The following is a 19,116-nucleotide window of genomic DNA, read 5'->3' as shown; positions in this document are numbered from 1 at the left end:
TCCTCCCCTTCAGTGGGGTTCTGCTGACCCTTTGCTCACCTAGTGTTGCTGCTGGCAAAGCCAGTGCATTCCTCATTCAGCCTGGAAGACGGCTGATTTGGAGTCATTAATCGAGGCCGCTGTAATCCTTGTTGTGTGCATCGGCCCTGGGAGATGAGGAAGAACTTCCAGTTGTTGAAGGATTTTGTGGCTGGAATCAATGGGCAGTTGTGGGTCTTCTGGGCTGTGTGGCTGTGGTGTGGTAGTTGTAACTCCTAACAACAACAGACCTTTATTAGGCATAAATATCAAAATAAAATCATAAAACTATAATAATGACAGAACAGATTAGATTTCCTTACAAGCAGGGCCTGCAGCAGATATTGGGCTGTAGTCCTTAACACCCAAGGATTATTGCTATTAAATAATTCAATATCAGCTTTAGGGGAGCAATTATGTATGTACTGTGGCAGAAGGGCTTCCCTAAGTGACTCATATTTTGGGCAATGGAACAGCTCCATTGGGCAATGGAACAGCTCCATATTGGGCAATGGAACTGTCCAGCTCGTATTGAAATGCTGGAACATATCGTTCCAGCATTTCAATACGAGCTGGACAGTGTGGGCATGCTCTGTCCGACAAGGGAGCATTCCTATAACGGCCTTGTGCCAGGGCTGGAGAGTAGACATTGTATCTGGCTCTGGTAAGGACCCAACGTTGCCTAGGATCAGTGGTATGCACTAGGTATGTGGCCATTTTTCAAGTTGTAGCTCCTAGCCTATGTCGGTTATAGATGCTGACAAAACATTAGGAGCTAAAACTACCAGACCACAGTCAAACAGCCTGAAAAGCCCCCAACAGCCAACCTCCAGCTAGTATACAATTTTTAAGAATTGGGAGCTAGGCAGAGCACATACAACTCACTTTTCTACATTCCCTCCATTGGTTACTGAGTCCGGTTCAAGGTCCTGGGGATCAGCTCCAAAGCCCTTTGGATCCAGTTATCTGCAAGATTGCCTCTTGCTTACATTCCTATGCAAAAGCTTTGCTCAAGAGTAAGCCCAACAGTTACCCATACCAGCTTGTTCTCTATGGTGGCCCCCGCCTTGAGAAATGGACTTTCCAACACTTCTCTCATTCCACAGAAAGTGTCAGTAGAGACGCTCAAGAGTCCATTTTGGTAAAGGGCCTTTAACTCCAGTCTAAGGTAGAGGTTCACAACAGGGTGCCCGTGGCTCCATGGCACTCAAGGCTCCTTTTCTGGCACCCACCAAGTGTTTTTAAGAAGTGGGGGAGGCCAGCTAGGGCTTTTGGTCAGGAAGGCTTCTGATGGACTGTGCAGATTTCTTAACCTCTTGTTCTGGCAGCAGCTGCCACCACAGCACAAGAATCTTCACTGTGGGACTGAAGACATGGGACCATTTTGGGGTTGACTCCACCTCCACTCTTAATCAACAATCAAGTATACATATTATAAATAACAGCAAAATAATACATACCCACAGGGGATCCCAAAAACAATAATATCAAGTCTCTGTAATAAAGGTATCACTGATTGTGTAGATGTGAAGGATACCAAGTGTCTGATGCCTATCAGACAACACTTGCCAGTCTGAAGAGATGGATGATGCATTCTTGGAAGTGGAACAGATGACCAAACTTTCAGAAAGGAAAGAAGTAGTAGTAATGGGAGATTTCAATTATCCTGATATTTGTTGGGAGTCAAACTTTCTCACGACAATCAAGTACAACAAATTTCTCACTTGCCTTGCAGACAATTTCATGGTCCAGAAGGTGGAAGAAGCAACAAGGGGAATGGCTATTTTAGATCTGCTCCTAACCCATAATGATGGCCTGATTAGTGGAGTGGAAGGATCCTTAGGTGGGAGTGATAATGTTCTCCTGGAGTTTGTTTTACAGTGGAAAAGGGATGCTAAGCGTAGTCATACACACATTCTAGACTTTAAGAAAGCAGATTTCAGTAAGCTTAGGAATCTACTGGTGCGATCCCGTGGTCAAAAATACTAAAAGAGAAGGGGGAACTCATGATGGCTGGGAGTTTCTTAAAAGTGATATCTTGAGGGCACAATTTCAAACAGTTCCAATGAGGAGGAAAAATGGGAGGGGTCTCAGGAAACCAGGATGACTGTCTAAAGAACTTTCAACTAAGATTTTAATAGGACATGTACAGGAAATGGAAAAGAGGGGGAAAGAGGAATTCAATCAAATAACCAGGATGTGTAGGGAGAAAGTCAGAAAATCTAAAGCTCACAATGAGCTGAGGCTTGCCAGAGAGGTTAAAAACAATAAAAAAGGCTTTTTTGGTTATTTCCGTAGCAAAAGGAAGAAAAATGATAGGATAGAGTCACTGCATGGAGAAGATGGCAACAGGGGACGGAGAATGCTAACAGGGGATGGAGAAAATGCAGAACTACTCAACACCTTCTTTGCCCACTTGTCTTTTCCCAAAAAGGAAATGGTGCTCATCCAGGGGAAAATGAAACAGAAGATACAGTAAGAGAAATTCAGCACAGAATAAAGATGTAGTGCAGGAACACCTGGCTACAGGTGAATCTGAATTCCCCAGATAAGCCTCCTGTCAGAATGTTCTTGTTAGAAGGGGGAAATGTCTGGGAGTGCTTTTGCTTTTGCTGGTGCCTTGCTATCAACAGTGCTGGCCTTGGAGTTCTGCGTCTGGGAAAGGCTTCCAGGCTGGACACTTCTAACTCTCTCTGTTCCCATGTGGGGATGGGGATTATGCTATCCATATTATCAACTGTTTGGCGCCTTTTCACCAGAACTGTCTTCTTCTGCCTCTCATGCGTCTTCAATAAAATCCTTGAAAACCTACAAGCGTTTTATTGTCTGAGCAGGGAATTGACACCTCCACAGGTCAGGCTGCAGAGCAGGGAATCACCCGGTTCCTCCAGATTAGAGTACACTTGCTCTTAACCACCACGCCACTGCTGCTCCTCCTCCTTAGAAGGGAATGCTGTGATTACAAAAGGTCAGCATGGGTTTCTGAAAACAAGTCATGCCAGACCAATCTTATCTCTTTTTTTGATAGAGTGACGAGCTGGGCAGACGAAGGGGATGCTGTGGACACTTTGGTTTTGGTAAAATTTTTGACCAGGTGCCCCACAATATTCTTTCAAGTTAGTGAAGTAAGTTAGTGCCCATAATATTCTTTCAAGTAAGTTAATGAAATGTGGACTAGACAATGCTACCATTAGGTGGATTTGCAATTGGTTGACTGACCAAACTCAAAGGGTGCTTATGAATGGCTCATCTTCATCCTGGAGAGAAGTGACTAGTGGGGTGTCACCGGGATCTGTCCTGGGCCCAGTGCTATTCAATATTTTTATCAACGACTTGGATGATGGAATAGAGGGCATGCTAGTCAAATTTGCAGATGACACCAAATTAGAAGGGGTTGCTAATACCCCAGAGGACAGAGTCAGAATTCAAAATGAACTGGGCAGATTAGAGAGCTGGGCCAAAGCCAACAAAATGAATTTCAACACAGCTAAAGTGCTTAGGCAGAAAAAAATGAAATGCTCAGATATAGGATGGGGGACACCTGGCTTGACAACACTGCATGCAAAAGGGATCTGGGACTCTTAGTAGACCACAAACCGAACATGAGTCAGCAGTGTGATGTGGTAGCCAAGAAAGCCAATACGATTCTGGGCTGTATCAATAGGAGTATAGCGTCTAGATCGAGGGATGCAATTGTACCTCTCTATTCTGCATTGGGTTTGACCCCACCTGGAATACTGTGTACAGTTGTGGGCACTGCAATTCAAGAAGGCTGGAATGACTCCAGAGGAGGTCAACCGAAATGGTGGAAGGACTGGAGTCCATGCCCTATCAGGAGAGACTTAGGGAGCTGGGGATGTTTAGTTTGGTGAAGAGAAGGTTAAGAGGTGACATGATAGCCATGTTTAGATATCTGAAGGGATTCCATGTCGAAGAGGGAGCAAGCTTGTTCTCTGCTGCTCCAGAGACTAGGATCAGGAGTCATGGGTTCAAGATGAAGGAAAAGAGATTCCACCTAAACATCAGGAAAAACTTCCTGACAGTAAGGGCTGTTCAACAGTGGAATTTTTTAAAATTAACAATTAATTTTTAATTAATTAAACAACAAAATAGAAATAGAAATAAATAAAACTACCTGCATGGGTCAATGTAGGTAGGGAAAAAGAAAATGTTAAAACAAGTTACACTGATTATCCATAAAATTAATCAGAAGTGACTGTAAGGTTTCGGATCGTCAATGCCTTTACTAGAAACGCGGCAAAGTCTGTAGTGATCTGGGCGTTCTTATCACAGAGTAAGTGTATAACTTTCCCTTTGACAGAAGTCTGGAGGACTTCATTCAGATGAGGTTATATGAACGTCTCTTTGGAATGTATAAAAGCTGCAGTGTAGCAGGACATGCTCGGTGTCCCTGCAAACGTGGACAAATTCGCTCACTGTACGGAATATTTGCAAGTCTTCCCTTGCAGGTGGCCAATGGAAGAATATTAAATCTGGCTTTTGCATAAAAACTCACCGGGTATGTGGGGAGTGAAGGTTTGAAAAATATGCTAGAAGGTGCCCTTGATCTGAAGAGAGGTCGAATGCCAATAGGCAACAAGGTCTCATTGCCTGGGCGTAGATTAATTGTTTCTCCATATCAACTAGTCTTTGCTTTATTATTTGCAAATATGTAGTGTTTGTTTGAGTTGCCTAAGGAGTCCAAAGAGATATTATCTTTTTTTGTTATTTGCTTATACCATGTTAATTGAAAAGAGTCCGACAACATATGGCATATAAGGCTCTTTGGTTTAGCCCTGTAATGGAGATGGAGCCAGAATCTAATGCTAAGCATTAATATTTTTGTCTCCACCAATGTTAGGCCGAGTTCATAACAAAGGGCAAAATAAGCAACACATTTTGGAATGCCAAGAAGATGACGAATGAAATAGGACTGAATCATTTCGAGCTCAGCTTTGAGATCGTAAATCCATAATGGAGCTCCATAAAAGGCTTGCAGGAGTAATTGAGACTCTAGTAATTTGATGGCAGCTGGGAAATATTGTCCACCATTGGTGACAGTGGAATGTGCTGCCTCAGAGGGTGGTGAAGTCTCCTTCTGTGGAGGAGTGCTTTGATTGTGTGTTCCTGCATGGCAGGGGGTTGGGCTGGATGGCCCTTGAGGTCTCTTCCAACTCTCTGGTTCTATGATTCTATGAGACTGTGCAGGACTTGTGGAGTTACTTGGGAGTTGGCGCATAAGCACGCAAGGGCCTGTGTTCAGCCCCAGCTCTTTAGTGTGCCACCTACCCCCACATGTTTTCATGCTTGATCTGTTTACAGCAAAGTCCATTAAACCCTGTGCCAAATTCATCACTGAACTCTGTGATTTAAGCAGACAAACAAACAGTGCTGGCTTTGTCTTGGCGCTCAAAGCGTCAGTCGGAGGTCACCGTGGGCTTGAAGGAAAAGACTGGGAAGAACAGATGCAGAAACAAAACATGTAATAGCTCTATCCTCCTCAGGAGCTGACCTTGCAGAATTTTGTCTCTTGGTATCCACAGATGTTTCTGTCTTGGAGTTTTAGGTTAAGGAGGCACTGTTTTCTATCTCATCTTGAATGGAACTTTCTAAAGTTTGTGACAGATTCTTGATATCTACTGGAGGCACTCCAAAAGGAATGAGGCATTGTTTCTAAGAGGTCAGTGAGCAGTCTGTAGAGGAGAAGAAGAAGAAGAAGAAGAAGAAGAAGAAGAAGAAGAAGAAGAAGACGAGGAGGAGGAGGAGGAGGAGGAGGAGGAGGAGCTTGGATTTATATCCCCCTTTCTCTCCTGTAGGAGACTTAAAGGGGCTTACAATCTCCTTGCCCTCCCCCCACCCCCCATTTATCAAACATCAGCACAAAGGAAGACATTCGCCAGAGGAGGCCGAAAACGCTAATCTTGTCCAGTTTCTTACCACAACAACAGGGGTAGGGAACCTGCGGCTCGAGAGCCGCATGCGGCTCTTCTGCCCTTGCACTGCGGCTCCATGAGCCGAGCCGCCGGCTTCATCCTTGCCTGCCCTGCAGGCAGCAGGGCGGGCGCACCAACTTCCCGCAGACGGTTAGCCGTGCCTTCGGCTTCCTCTCACCCGCCCCCCATGTGGGTGGGCACTTTCTCATGGATGGCGCAGGCCGAGCCAGCTTCATTCTTGCCTGCCCTGCAGGCAGCAGGGCTGGCGCATCCACCTCCCGCAGACGGCTGGGCTGTGCCGCTGGCTTTCTTCACCGCCTCGCTAGCGGGTGTAATCTTCCGGCAGATGGCGCAGGCCGGTTTCAGTTTCATCTCCTGCCCACCCTGCAGGCAGCAGGGCTGGTGCGCACCAATTGCCTGGGCGGACGCCGGCCACGCTGTAGGTTTCCTCGCCCACCCCATTGAGTGGGTATATGCCCCGGCGGATGGCGAAAATGAGCCGCTTCATCCTTCTTGCCCGCCAGGCAGCAGGGCGAGCGCTAATAATTGCCCGCTGCCATCTGCCGCACCGCTGGCTTCCTCCTCGCCACCCCATTGAGCTGGGCGGGCGCTCGGTGGTCGGCAAGTCTGAGCCGGTTCTTGCCCGCCCTGCAGGCAGGGCAGGCGCATCTAATTGACCGCGGGCCGCTGGGCAATCGGGTTGGCTTCGCCCACCCCGCTCGAAGCTGGCGTGGCCCTTTCCCGGCGGCCGCGCGCTGCCACTGGTCTCTATCCTTGCCTGCAGGCAGCAGGGCGGGCACATCCACAAGCGCTTCTCAGAATGAGTGGAGTAAAAGGTAAAACCCCAATATATACAGTGTTATCTTAATTTAAATGTCAAAATTATTTGTGGCTCCAAGTGTTTTTTCCTCATGGAAAAACGGTCCAAATGGCTCTTTGAGTGTTAAAGGTTCCTACCCTGCACAACAACAAAGTGTTCTGGGACATCCACAAGCAAGGTATGGAAGCATTTCTCGCAGCTGGTATTCAGAAATATGCTGCCTGCCTCTGAACATGGAAGTTTCATTTGAGTCATTTATTGAAAGTACCTGTTGCCTCCAAAGAAATACCTAAATAAATATATGAGAATTGGAAAACAATGACATATTTAAGATGACAACGACATTATCAATACATTATTTATTTATTATTTGATTGATTTGATTTGATTTGTTTGATAAACCGCTTCTACCCTGGAAGGACTCAGAGCGTATACAATAAAATACAAATTCAAATAACAAATCAATAACCCATTAAAAATCAATTATTACAATAAAATCAGTAGCAGCAATGCAATACAACCCACTTATAATTTGATGGATGGGTATCCGTCCTAAGTCTTGGAGGGGACCAGCAGATTGTTTTAAGATGAAGACAGATGATACATTAGAACAACAAAAAACATTGCACATAGTATTTTATCCAGGCCTTCTTCTGAAGATCTCCCTCCTTTCACTCTCTTTACTTTCACAATCATCCAGTGAGGTGGCTAGACTGCAGGAATGACTGCACCAGCTATCCAGAAAGGGTCAGTGTCATGCCTGGTGGTGTTGGGTCCATCTGATTTGTGTGTCTGATATATGTAGCCATCAGCTGGCTTCGTTGGACCTGAATTTATGGCTGCTTTGTAACTTCTAGACAACTAGGCCTCCCGACACGCTGGTGCCGCGGGGAGCAGGTTACTGTGTGGCAAGCCAGGGATCTTTACATTATCTGCTGCTGATAGTATAACCTTGGTGCTGGGAACAAGTGGATTCAACCATTAACAGATGTTCTGCTCTGAGAATATGTGAGGGGAGATTCCAGGGGATAAATGTATAACCAGAAAGTCTGCAGGGCAGAACTGTCTTGACTCGGTGCCCCAGGCTCATGTTTTTCCATAACAAAAGCCTACCAATCAATATACCTGAGTCTGATTATTGACAGAGCTAATAGGAACTAACAGAAAGTTGGTCACTTCAGTGCCCTGCCCTTTGGATTCCCCTATAAACAGCAGGAATGCCCATGTGTTATTGCATTGCTTATTACAGTTGCATTCACAGAATCATAGAGTTGAAAAGACCCCAAGGGCCATCAAGTCCAACCTGCTGCCATGCAGGAATATCATGCAACTGCTAGTAAATACCCCAGGAAGATCAGATCCTTGTTTCTTTCCTTCTTTCCTTGTTTCTGGAAGCTCTTTGGAAATAACACAATGTGGCAAAATTTTGTCTGGGACCAAGTATTATATGCAAACCAGATGTTAATAAGTACGGATTATAGTGATATTATCAAACTCATTATTTGATCCTAGTATTGTATTCCATTTTCTCCCAGGTTTTAACTGATTACTGACTCTATAGAAACTTGCCAAATTCCCCCGCTCAGATAATAACTCACTTGATGGTTCAAGGACTTTACTGAAGACATGAGAAAGGTAGGAGAAGACAGGTCTGGCAAAAAAAGGTCAAGCAGTTGATAATATGTTGCAGCAAATCCCCTCCCACACACACACATGAACTGAAACAGAAAGCAGTCCAGCCTGAAGGCTCGGCCCCAGCCGCCGAGCTCCAAGGCCAGGGAAACAGGTAAGTGCAGCACCTGCAAATGCTACAGCCTCCCCACCTCCCAGCAACGGCATCCTGACAAGACTACACTGATGACAGAACGGCCTTGCATGCACTGAGGGGACAACCACGATGTTCCCAGCCAATGGCAATGTTTTCCCCAGTCAATTGCAATGTGTTTCTGTGGGTGGTAAATTCGACTCTCCCCGCCTTCGTCTCCCAGAGGTGCCATTTTTCCTTGCAAATGTCACATTTACTTTATCACTCACTTTCTTTGGATGATGGTGCAAATAGCCAGTCAAGCGGTGATCGCGGGTATCTCCCTCGTAAAAGCAGACTTGAATCTCCTGTCTTTCTGAGGCAAAGAGAGGGTGCAAAGAGGGTTTGTAGTTCTCACTGGAACATTGATATTTTGAGTGCACTGCAGGGGAGAAGGCAGTAGGTGGGCACCAGCGGTCTGCAGTGGAGTGCCAGACTGAAATGAAAGCACTTTGCCATGAATAGAAAATGCATTGCAGCCCACACTAATCGATCCGTAATGTGCCAGCCAATGTGCCCATTTACAAGGGAATTGTAATTGCATCCGAGACCTCCTGTTGTGGAAAAACAGAAGATTCACACCAGTGTGAAGTTTTACCTAAAACCCCAATGGCTTCAGCAGCAAGCTTCAGTTCGTCCTTCCGGTGGTCGCTAGGGAGCAGAAGAACAAAAAAGCTTCTGCTCAGCCTGGTTGGGAGAAGATTTCTTTCCCACATGGGACCACTGCACAACTATTTGTTTGAAAACATTCCCACCTCCAATGGCTGCTCAGCCTTTTTCCTCCATCTTTGGGACAGGGATTCTTAGAGTCCGCTTGCATCAGAATCACCCGGTTTAAGGTTGGTGGTGTAAAGGGCTGCCCACTGGGCCAAAAGAAACTTAACTTTATGGTCTCACTGATGTGGCTAGCTAGAATGAGACCTTGGGGCCAGAAGGACCACTCTAATGGAAACATCAGCTTCTGTGTTAAAAAAAGAATGAAATCCCTAGATGATCTCCTTTGGAATAATGTGCTGCGTGGTCCTGACAGGATAATAATGTGCCATGAGCTGGGAAAGGGAAGGAAAGGGAAAGCTGGATGGGGTAGAAGAACCCCTCCGGTACAAAAAAAACAGGCCAAGGCTTCAGCTTTAGCTCCAGGAAAAAGATGACTGGGGGCTGGGGTGTGGTGGGATGACAGAGGTTTCTACAAACTTACCACAGAAACGTAAGAACATAAGCAAAGCCTGCTGGATCAGACCAGAGTCCATCTAGTCCAGCACTCTTGCTACTGCAGTGGCCCACCAGGTGCCTTTGAAGCTCACATGCAGGATGTGAGCAATGGCCTCATGCTGTTGCTCCCGAGCACCTGGTCTGCTAAGGCATTTGCCATCTCAGATCAAGGAAGATCAAGATTGGTAGCCAAAGATCAACTTCTCCTCCATCAATCTGTTCAAGCCCCTTTTAAAGCTATCCAGGTGAGCGGCCATCACCACCTCCTGTGGCAGCATCAAGATTTTGCAATATGGTGCCTGCTGTGACTAAAATACACTTTGTTGAACAGGTGCTGCCAGGTCAGGCTTTGTCAAAGCTGAAGTGTGGAGTGCTTAACTCAGCCATGGCCAATCCATAGTTGCCAGCCTCCAGGGTGGGCCCTGAGATTCCCAGGGAGTACAAAATTGCCACATGACATAGATGTGGAGAAAGTGGCCGGGTTTACAGGGTGGGCTCTATTGCATTATACTCGTGGCTGAGCCCTCCCTTCCTCAAACCCACCCTGCTCAAGCTCCAGCCTCAAATGTCCAGACATTTCTACAATCAGGAGCTGGGAACCACTACCCAAAACCTCATTTCACCCACTAGATGTCACAGGGGTTTGAAATCACAGCCATGTTTTCCAGCTTCTGATTCAGAGACCTGGGCTGTAGCACCAGGATCAAGTACAGCTGCATGTGCAGCGATGGTCCCCTGTGTTAACTTCAAGCCCCAACTAAACTTCTTCTACCCAGTGCGGGATTCGGGCATTTCTTCTTCCACCCTTTAAACAAACTGGAGAAAGAGGCTGATTCGTGATCCAACCTTGGCAATAAAGCCTCCCATCACTCCACACCTGTCCAATTATTCTGGAGGAGACATACAGCTCTCATGGGTCACGTGGTATCTTTTCATTCAATCACTCTCCCCCCATCAGTGAAAATTGCAAAGGAAGCAATGGGGTTGTTTTTCCAGCTTCCATTTATATCTGACAAAGTCAAAAGGGAACAATTTGTCCACAGGCTGAGGGAGGCAAGAGAAAGATAATCGCATGAAGCTGACAAGACCCCAAATTGTCGCACCCTAAATTAAACCCATTCTACTGAAAGAGCTCGGCTGTACAGGTTTTGCAGGCTCATGTTTCTTTAATTTCACCCATCTGAAGTAGACTGTAGATGGGAAAGGGCCAGAAAGGCCAGGCAGGACAGTCAGGGGGTTGGGGATGATTTTTCTCTCTGCCAGGAAAGCCAGTCTGGAGCTTTTCAGTTTGGAAAAATAAGTCAGCAGAGAGGGAAGTGACAGAATTACACCCTTGCCTCATGCCTGCTGGGTGTCTTGAAGCTGAGCACCGTGTGAGTGGAGAGTAATCAGATGTCAAGATGTGCCTGCAGCACCTCCCATCAGAGGCAAGACAAGAAACACACACTCTCAAGACGGATGTCCCCCCCCTCTTGGGGATCATCAGCAGCCCCAGACACTTTAGCCCGAAACCTAGCAGCCTTTTTTCTGCAGAGTGACAGATCAACAGGATGCTTCAGACCCTTTGACATCTTCATTTGTGACTCTCCTTTTCTTCACAAGGACTTCAGGAGTCTGAGCCCTTTTATCAACCGCAGATTGTTTCAGGGTTCCTGCCCTTGAAGGGAACAATCCTCAAGGGGAAAACCTAATATTTTCAAATTCTGCACAAATAGCAGCACACAGAGAGGACTCAAGTCCCCAGCCTGTTCCTCTCTCACCCGCCCCGTTGGGGCGGGGTGGGCACTTTCCCGGCAGATGGCGCAGGCCGAGTTTCCAGTTTCATCTCCTGCCCACCCTACAGGCAGCAGGGCGGGCGCACCAATTGCCCGCGGACGGCTGGGCCATGCTGCAGGCTTCCCCTCTCACCCACCCCGTTGGAGTGGGGCAGGCGCTTTCCCGGCGGATGGTGAGGCCGAGCCGCCGGCTTCTTCCTTGCCCGCCTTCAGGCAGCAGGGCGAGCGCACCAATTGCCCGCGGCCATCTGGGCCGCACCACGGACTTCCCCTCTCGCCCGCCCCATTGGAACGGCGTGGGCGCTTTCCTGGTGGTTGGCAAGTCTGAGCCGCCGGCTTCATCCTTGCCCGCCCTGCAGGCAGCAGGGCGGGCACATCCAATTGACCGCGGGCCGCTGGGCAATCGGGTTGGCTTCCCCTCTCGCCCACCCCGCTCGAAGCTGGGCGTGGCCCTTTCCCGGCGGCCAGCAAGGCGCTGCCACTGGTCTCCATCCTTGCCTGCAGGCAGCAGGGCGGGCACATCCATGCGCTTCTCAGAATGAGTGGAGTAAAAGGTAAAAAACCCCAATATATACAGTGTTATCTTAATTTTAAATGTCAAAAATTATTTGTGGCTCCAAGTGTTTTCTTTTCCCATGGAAAACGGGTCCAAATGGCTCTTTGAGTGTTAAAGGTTCCCTACCCCTGCACAACAACAAAGTGTTCCTGGGACATCCACAAGCAAGGTATGGAAGCATTTCTCGGCAGCTGGTATTCAGAAATATGCTGCCTGCCTCTGAACATGGAAGTTTCATTTGAGTCATTTATTGAAAGTACCTGTTGCCTCCAAAGAAATACCTAAATAAATATATGAGAATTGGAAAACAATGACATATTTTAAGATGACAACGACATTATCAATACATTATTTATTTATTTATTTGATTGATTTGATTTGATTTGGTTTGATAAACCGCTCTACCCTGGAAGGACTCAGAGCGGTATACAATAAAATACAAATTCAAATAACAAATCGAATAACCCATTAAAATCAATTATTACAATAAAATCAGTAGCAGCAATGCAATACAACCCACTTATAATTTGATGGATGGCATCCGGTCCTAAGTCTTGGGAGGGGACCAGCAGATTGTTTTAAGATGAAGACAGATGATACATTAGAACAACAACAAAAAACATTGTACATAGTATATTTTTATCCAGGCCTTCTTCTGAAGATCTTCCCTCCTTCACTTTACTTTCACAATCATCCAGTGAGGTAGGCTAGACTGTGAGAATGACTGGACCAGCCATCCAGAAAGGGTCAGTGTCATGCCTGGTAGGTGTTGGGTCCATCTGATTTGTGTGTCTGATATATGTAGCCATCGCTGGCTTGACCTGAATTTATGGCTGCTTTGTAACTTCTAGACAACTAGGCCTCCCCTGACACGCTGGTGCCGTGGGAAACAGTTACTGTGTGGCAAGCCAGGGGACTCCACATTATTATCTGCTGCTGATAGTATAACCTTGGTGCTGGGAACAAGTGGATTCAACCATTAACAGATGTTCTGCTCTGAGAATATGTGAGGGGAGATTCCAGGGGGATAAATGTATAACCAGAAAGTCTGCAGGGCAGAACTGTCTTTGACTCGGTGCCCCAGGCTCATGTTTCCATAACAAAGCCTACTGATCAATATACCTGAGTCTGATTATTGGACAGAGCTAACAGGGAACTAACAGAAAGCTGGCCTACTTCAGTGCCCTGCCCTTTTGGATTCCCTATAAACAGCAGGAATGCCCATGTGTTATTGCATTGCTTATTACAGTTGCATTCACAGAATCATAGAGTTGGAAAAGACCCCAAGGGCCATCAAGTCCAACCTGCTGCCATGCAGGAATATCATGCAACTGCTAGTAAATACCCCAGGAAGATCAGATCCTTGTTTCTTTCCTTCTTTCCTTGTTTCTGAAGTTTCCTTGGAAATAACACACAATGTGGCAAAATTTTGTCTGGGACCAAGTATTATATGCAACCAGATGGTTAATAAGGCCGGATTATAGTGATATTATCAAACTCATTATTTGATCCTAGTATTGTATTCCATTTTCCCAGGTTTTAACTGATTATCTGATCTTCTATAGAAACTTGCCAAATTCCCCGTTCAGATAATAACTCACTTGATGGTTCAAGGACTTTACTGAAGACATGAGAAAGGTAGGAGAAGACAGATCTGGCAAAAAGGCGCCGAAGCAGTTGATAATATGTTGCAGCAAATCCCCCTCCCCACACACACATGAACTGAAACAGAAAGAGTCCAGCCTGAAGGCTCGTCCCAGCCGCCGAGCTCCAAGGCCAGGGAAACAGGTAAGCAGCAGCACCTGCAAATGCTACAGCTCTCCTGCGCAATTCCCCCCTCCCAGCAATGGCATCCTGACAAGACTAAACTGATGACAGAACGGCCTTGCATGCACTGAGGGGACAACCACGATGTTCCCAGCCAATGGCAATGTTTTCCCCAGTCAATTGCAATGTGTTTCTGTGGGTGGTAAATTCGGACTCTCCCGCCTTTCAAGTCTCCCAGAGGTGCCATTTTTTCCTTGCAAATGTCACATTTACTTTATCACTCACTTTCTTTGGATGATGGCAGCAAATAGCCAGTCAAGCGGTGATCGTGGCATCTCCTCGTGTAAAAAGCAGACTTTGAATCTCCTGTCTTTCTGAGGCAAAGAGAGGGTGCAAGAGGGTTTGTGAAGTTCTCACTGGAACATTGATATTTTTGAGTGCACTGCAGGGGAGAAGGCAGTAGGTGGGCACCAGCGGTCTGCAGTGGAGTGCCAGACTGAAATGAAAGCACTTTGCCATGAATAGAAATGCATTGCAGCCCACACTAATCGATCCGGTAATGTGCCAGCCAATGTGCCCATTTTACAAGGAATTGTACTGCATCCTGAGACCTCCCTGTTGTGGAAAACAGAAGTGATTCACACCAGTGTGAAGTTTTACCTAAAAAAACCCCAATGGCGCCAGCAGCAAGCTTCAGTTCGTGTCCTTTCCGTGGTCGCTAGGAGCAGAAGAACAAAAGCTTCTGCTCAGCCTGGTTGGGAGAAGATTTCTTTCCCCCATGGGACCACTGCACAATCTATTTGTTTGAAAAACATTCCTACCTCCAATGGTTTGCTCAGCCTTTTTCCTCCATCTTTTGGGACAGGATTCTTAGAGTCCGTTTGCATCAGAATCACTCCGGGTTTAAGGTTGGCAGGTGTAAAGGGCTGCCCACTGGGCCAAAAGAAACTTAACTTTATGGTCTCACTGATGTGGCCAGCTAGGAATGAGACCTTGGGGCCATGGCGGACCACTTAATGGAAACATCAGCTTCGTGTTAAAAAAGAATGAAATCCTCAGATGGATCTCCTTTTGGAATAATGTGCTGCGTGGTCCTGGACAGGATAATAATGTGCTGCGGAGCTGGGAAAGGGGAAGGAAAGGGAAAGCTGATGGGGTAGAAGAACCCCTTCCGTACAAAACAGGCCAAGGCGCTCAGCTTTTTAGCTCCAGGAAAAGATGACTGGGGGCTGGGGTGTAGGTGGGGATGACAGAGGTTTACAAACTTTACCACAGAAACGTAAGAACATAAGCAAAAGCCTGCTGGATCAGACCAGAGTCCATCTAGTCCAGCACTCTGCTACTCGCAGTGGCCCACCAGGTGCCTTTGGAAGCTCACATGCAGGATGTGAAAGCAATGGCCTTCTGCGGCTGTTGCTCCCGAGCACCTGGTCTGCTAAGGCATTTGCCATCTCAGATCAAGGAAGATCAAGATTGGTAGCCAAAGATCAACTTCTCCTCCATCAATCTGTTCAAGCCCCTTTTAAAGCTATCCAGGTGAGCGGCCATCACCACCTCCTGTGGCAGCATCAAGATTTTGCAATATGGTGCCTGCTGTGACTAAAATACACTTTGTTGAACAGGTGCTGCCAGGTCAGGCTTTGTCAAAAGCTGAAGTGTGGAGTGCTTAACTCAGCCATGGCCAATCCATAGGTTGCCAGCCTCCAGGTGGGCCCTGGAGATCTCCCAGGAGTACAAAATTGCCACATGACATAGATGTGGAGAAAGTGGCCGGTTTACAGGGTGGGCTCTATTGCATTATACTGTGGCTGAGCTCCCTCCCTTCCTCAAAACCCACCCTGCTCAAGCTCCAGCCTCAAATGTCCAGACATTTCACAATCAGGAGCTGGGAACGACTACCCAAAAACCTCATTTCACCCACTAGATGTCACAGGGGTTTGAAATCACAGCCATGTTTTCCAGCTTCTGGATTCAGAGACCTGGGCTGTAGCACCAGGACTGCGGCCAGCGATGTGCAGCGATGGTCCCCCAGTTAACTTCAAGCCCCAACTAAACTTCTTCTACCCAGTGCGGGATCTGGGCATTCTTCTTCCACCTCTTTAAACAAACTGAGAAAGAGGCTGATTCGCATCCAACTCTTGGCACACAAAGCCTCCCATCACTCCACACCTGTCCAATTATTCTAGGAGTGAGACATACAGCTCTCATGGGTCACGTGGTATCTTTTCATTCACCGCCCCCTCCCCCCATCAGTGAAAATTGCAAAGGAAGCAAATGGGGTTGTTTTTCTCCAGCTTCCATTTATATCTGACAAAGTCAAAAGGAACAATTTGTCCACAGGCTGGGGAGGGGAGGCAAGAGAAAGATAATTCTAAGGAAGCTGACAAGACCCCAAATTGTGTCGCACTTAAATTAAACCTTGAGCCTCTACTGAAAGAGCTCGGCTGTGTTGTGTTTTGCAGGTCATGTTTACCTCACCCATCTGAAAAAGTAGACTGCAGATGTGGGAAAGGGCCAGAAAAAGGCCAGGCAGGACAGTCAGGGGGTCAGATGATCTTTCCCGCCAGGAAAAGCCAGTCTGGAGCTTTTCAGTTTGGAAAAATAAGTCAGCAGAGAGGGAAGTGACAGAATTACACCCTTGCCTCATGCCTGCTGGGTGTCTTGAACTGAGCACCAGTGTGAGTGGAGAGTAACTGCATGTCAAGATGTGCCTGCAGCACCTCCCATCAGAGGCAAGACAAGAAACACACACCCCGCACGGATGTCCCCCTCTTGGGGATCATCAGCAGCCCCAGACACTTTAGCCCGAAACTTCCAGCAGCCTTTTCTGCAGAGTGACAGATCAACAGATGCTTCAGACCCTTTTGACATCTTTCATTTGCACTCCTCCTTTTCTTCACAAGGACTTCAGGAGTCTGAGCCCTTTTATCAACCGCAGATTGTTTCAGGGTTCCTGCCCTTGAAGGGAACAATCCTCAAGGGGGAAAAAACCTAATATTTTCAAATTCTGCACAAATAGCAGCACACAGAGAGGACTCAAATGTCCCCAGCCTGGTGGTAGAGCCCCAAGACCTCCCGAACAGGCTCAAGGAGTTTACTTTATGTCCAAGCCCTTGTGTTGTATTGTGGGTATGCTGGAACAGCTAATCTTCCTGTCTTTCTGGAAGATATCACCAAATGGATTGCAGCACACAAAGCAAACAGACAGTTGGTGATGTATCTCTCAGTGGTACAGAAAATGAGAGAATTCAACCAGAAAGTTAGCAACTGACCACTATTCCTCTGAGACCAGAATCAGCCCAACTGTGACTGTGTTTACCACATTCCCAGGAGGTCATAAGAAAGTATGGAAATTATGACAGCTCCCTCACTGGAACATGGGCAGCAGAGTTCCCTTGAGCACACACAGAGTGGAACCACTCAGATGTAGAAAACATTCTGGAATGTCAAGGTTTAGTCCTGAACCCTCACTGTAGAAACTGAAATGATTACGCCAAGGATACCATGTTTTGGTCACGTCTTGAAAAGCAAATTCGCTGGAAAAGAATGAGGGGGTGAGGAAGGCCCGACATGAGACTGAGAGACTCCATCAAGAAAGCCACGGCCCAAAGCCCACAGATGCAAGGCCCATCTGAGGAGGACTGCCAGCGAAGCCATGTTGGAGGTCATTAATTCAGAAGTGTCCTGATCTCAGGCGAGTCTGATCTCGACAGATTGCAGAAGCTAAGCAGGGTCAGCTCTGATGGGAAACTGCCAAGGAAGACCAGGTCATGATGCAAACCACCCCTGCTTGTCTGTTGCCTCAAACAGCCTTATGGAGCTGCCATACGCTAGCAGTGATGTGAAAGCCAAAAACAAAACACAGGAACTTTGCTGCCCCTAAGTTGGAAGTGACTTTATGGGGCATCACACACACTCCTGGAATGGGAATGAAATGTTAAATGTGATTTGTTTCTAAGTGTTTGGAAAAAGAAAGTACCGCCCCCAAATACCACCTGGCAGGATCAGATTGGGCACCCTGTATCCCACAGTAGCCAATCAGAAGACCCATAAGCAGAAGCACAGAGGTAAAGGTGCCTTAGCACCCAGAGGTCGACTGTCGACCTCTCCAGAAGTGGGCAGTAGCTCACTTTAGCATCACTGGAAATAACCAGTAGTAGTACTAATCCTTCACGGCCGCCTCTAGACCCTTGTCAAGCTGTATTGTTGAAAGCTTTCCTGGCCAGAATCAACCAGCTGTTGCGAGTTTTCTGGGCTCTGCAGCCATGGTCTGGTAGTCTTGGCTCCTAATGTTTTGCCTGCATCTATGGCTGGCGTCTTCAGAGGCAGGTCAAGTGAGATGTTGTTAGGTTGGCTCTGGGGGTTCTGTGCTGGGGCCTGGTTACAATGTCCACTTGTTATCGTAAAAATTAACATTAATATTGTTCATTATCTTTAGTAAACTAAATATGCATTTTCCAATAACAAATATTTATGCTTTAGCATAGTAGGCTATTTATTTATTGACAGAAAGTCACAACGTACACAGATTAGTCTGAGGCCTCCATGCTCGAGTCCCGCCCGGGCAACTGCTCAGCATGCTGATAGGTTGGCTCTGGGGGTCCTGTGTTGGGGCCTGGCGACCTGCAAGGGGCCTCCGTGCTCTGTGCTAGTTTCCTTTCCCTCCTGCCTGCTTGGTACTTCGATAGCGGAGGCGTCTCTGGTCTCGGCCAGGTGGCTGTCTGTCTCCCGTCTGGCCGTGGGGATTGCTTCCGCTTTCCCACACTTTTCCTGCTTCCGCATGACGTGGGAAGGGGCAGGTTGGGGGGTGGATTCGGAGGGGTTATACTGGGGGGGCTTTTGAAGGTTGGCTCAGAACTGTCTTCTGCAAAGCCAGTCGGCCAATTCAATAAAGGCTTCTGATGCGAGAAATCCAGGGCTGGTCATTGAGAGGAGTCGCAGGTGTAAGGAATGTAAGGAATTCCATAGAAGCAGAAATAAAAGGCTCTTTGGTGAAAAAGACCGTTTATTCAGACATCTTAGAAAGCTCAAGTACACGCAGTGGCAGGAATGACACTTCCCGCCAGAAGCACAGGTTATAACTCTATTCACCCCATCCCCCTTCCTGCTTCCCATGGGAACGGAGTCCTCATCTCCCGCGCAAAGATAAAGTCTCCGCCGATGAAGCTGGCCCATCGCCCGGGCTGTGGAATGCACTCAAGGTTACTTTACCATCAACACCATTGAAACCT

At 47.2% G+C, this 19,116-nt stretch overlaps 1 protein-coding gene across 1 annotated transcript in view; it reads right to left on the bottom strand.

Moving 5' to 3' along the window:
* The window catches only part of KISS1R (KISS1 receptor), a 37,757-nt gene extending 31,434 nt beyond the window's left edge, over positions 1-6,323 (bottom strand). Inside the window, exons 1-2 of the mRNA XM_048496463.1 lie at positions 6,130-6,323; positions 1,052-1,181 (exon numbers count right to left, since the gene is read on the bottom strand). Coding sequence (XP_048352420.1) covers positions 1,052-1,181; positions 6,130-6,323 — 324 coding nt within the window. The remainder of the gene's footprint in view (positions 1-1,051; positions 1,182-6,129) is intronic.
* Between the last annotated feature and the right edge of the window lie 12,793 nt (positions 6,324-19,116).

This window comes from Sphaerodactylus townsendi, linkage group LG05 (genome assembly GCF_021028975.2).
Source record: "Sphaerodactylus townsendi isolate TG3544 linkage group LG05, MPM_Stown_v2.3, whole genome shotgun sequence".
NCBI classification, from domain to species: Eukaryota; Metazoa; Chordata; class Lepidosauria; order Squamata; family Sphaerodactylidae; genus Sphaerodactylus; species Sphaerodactylus townsendi.
Note: the sequence above shows the minus strand (reverse complement) of the source record. Positions and strands in the feature narration are given on the sequence as shown.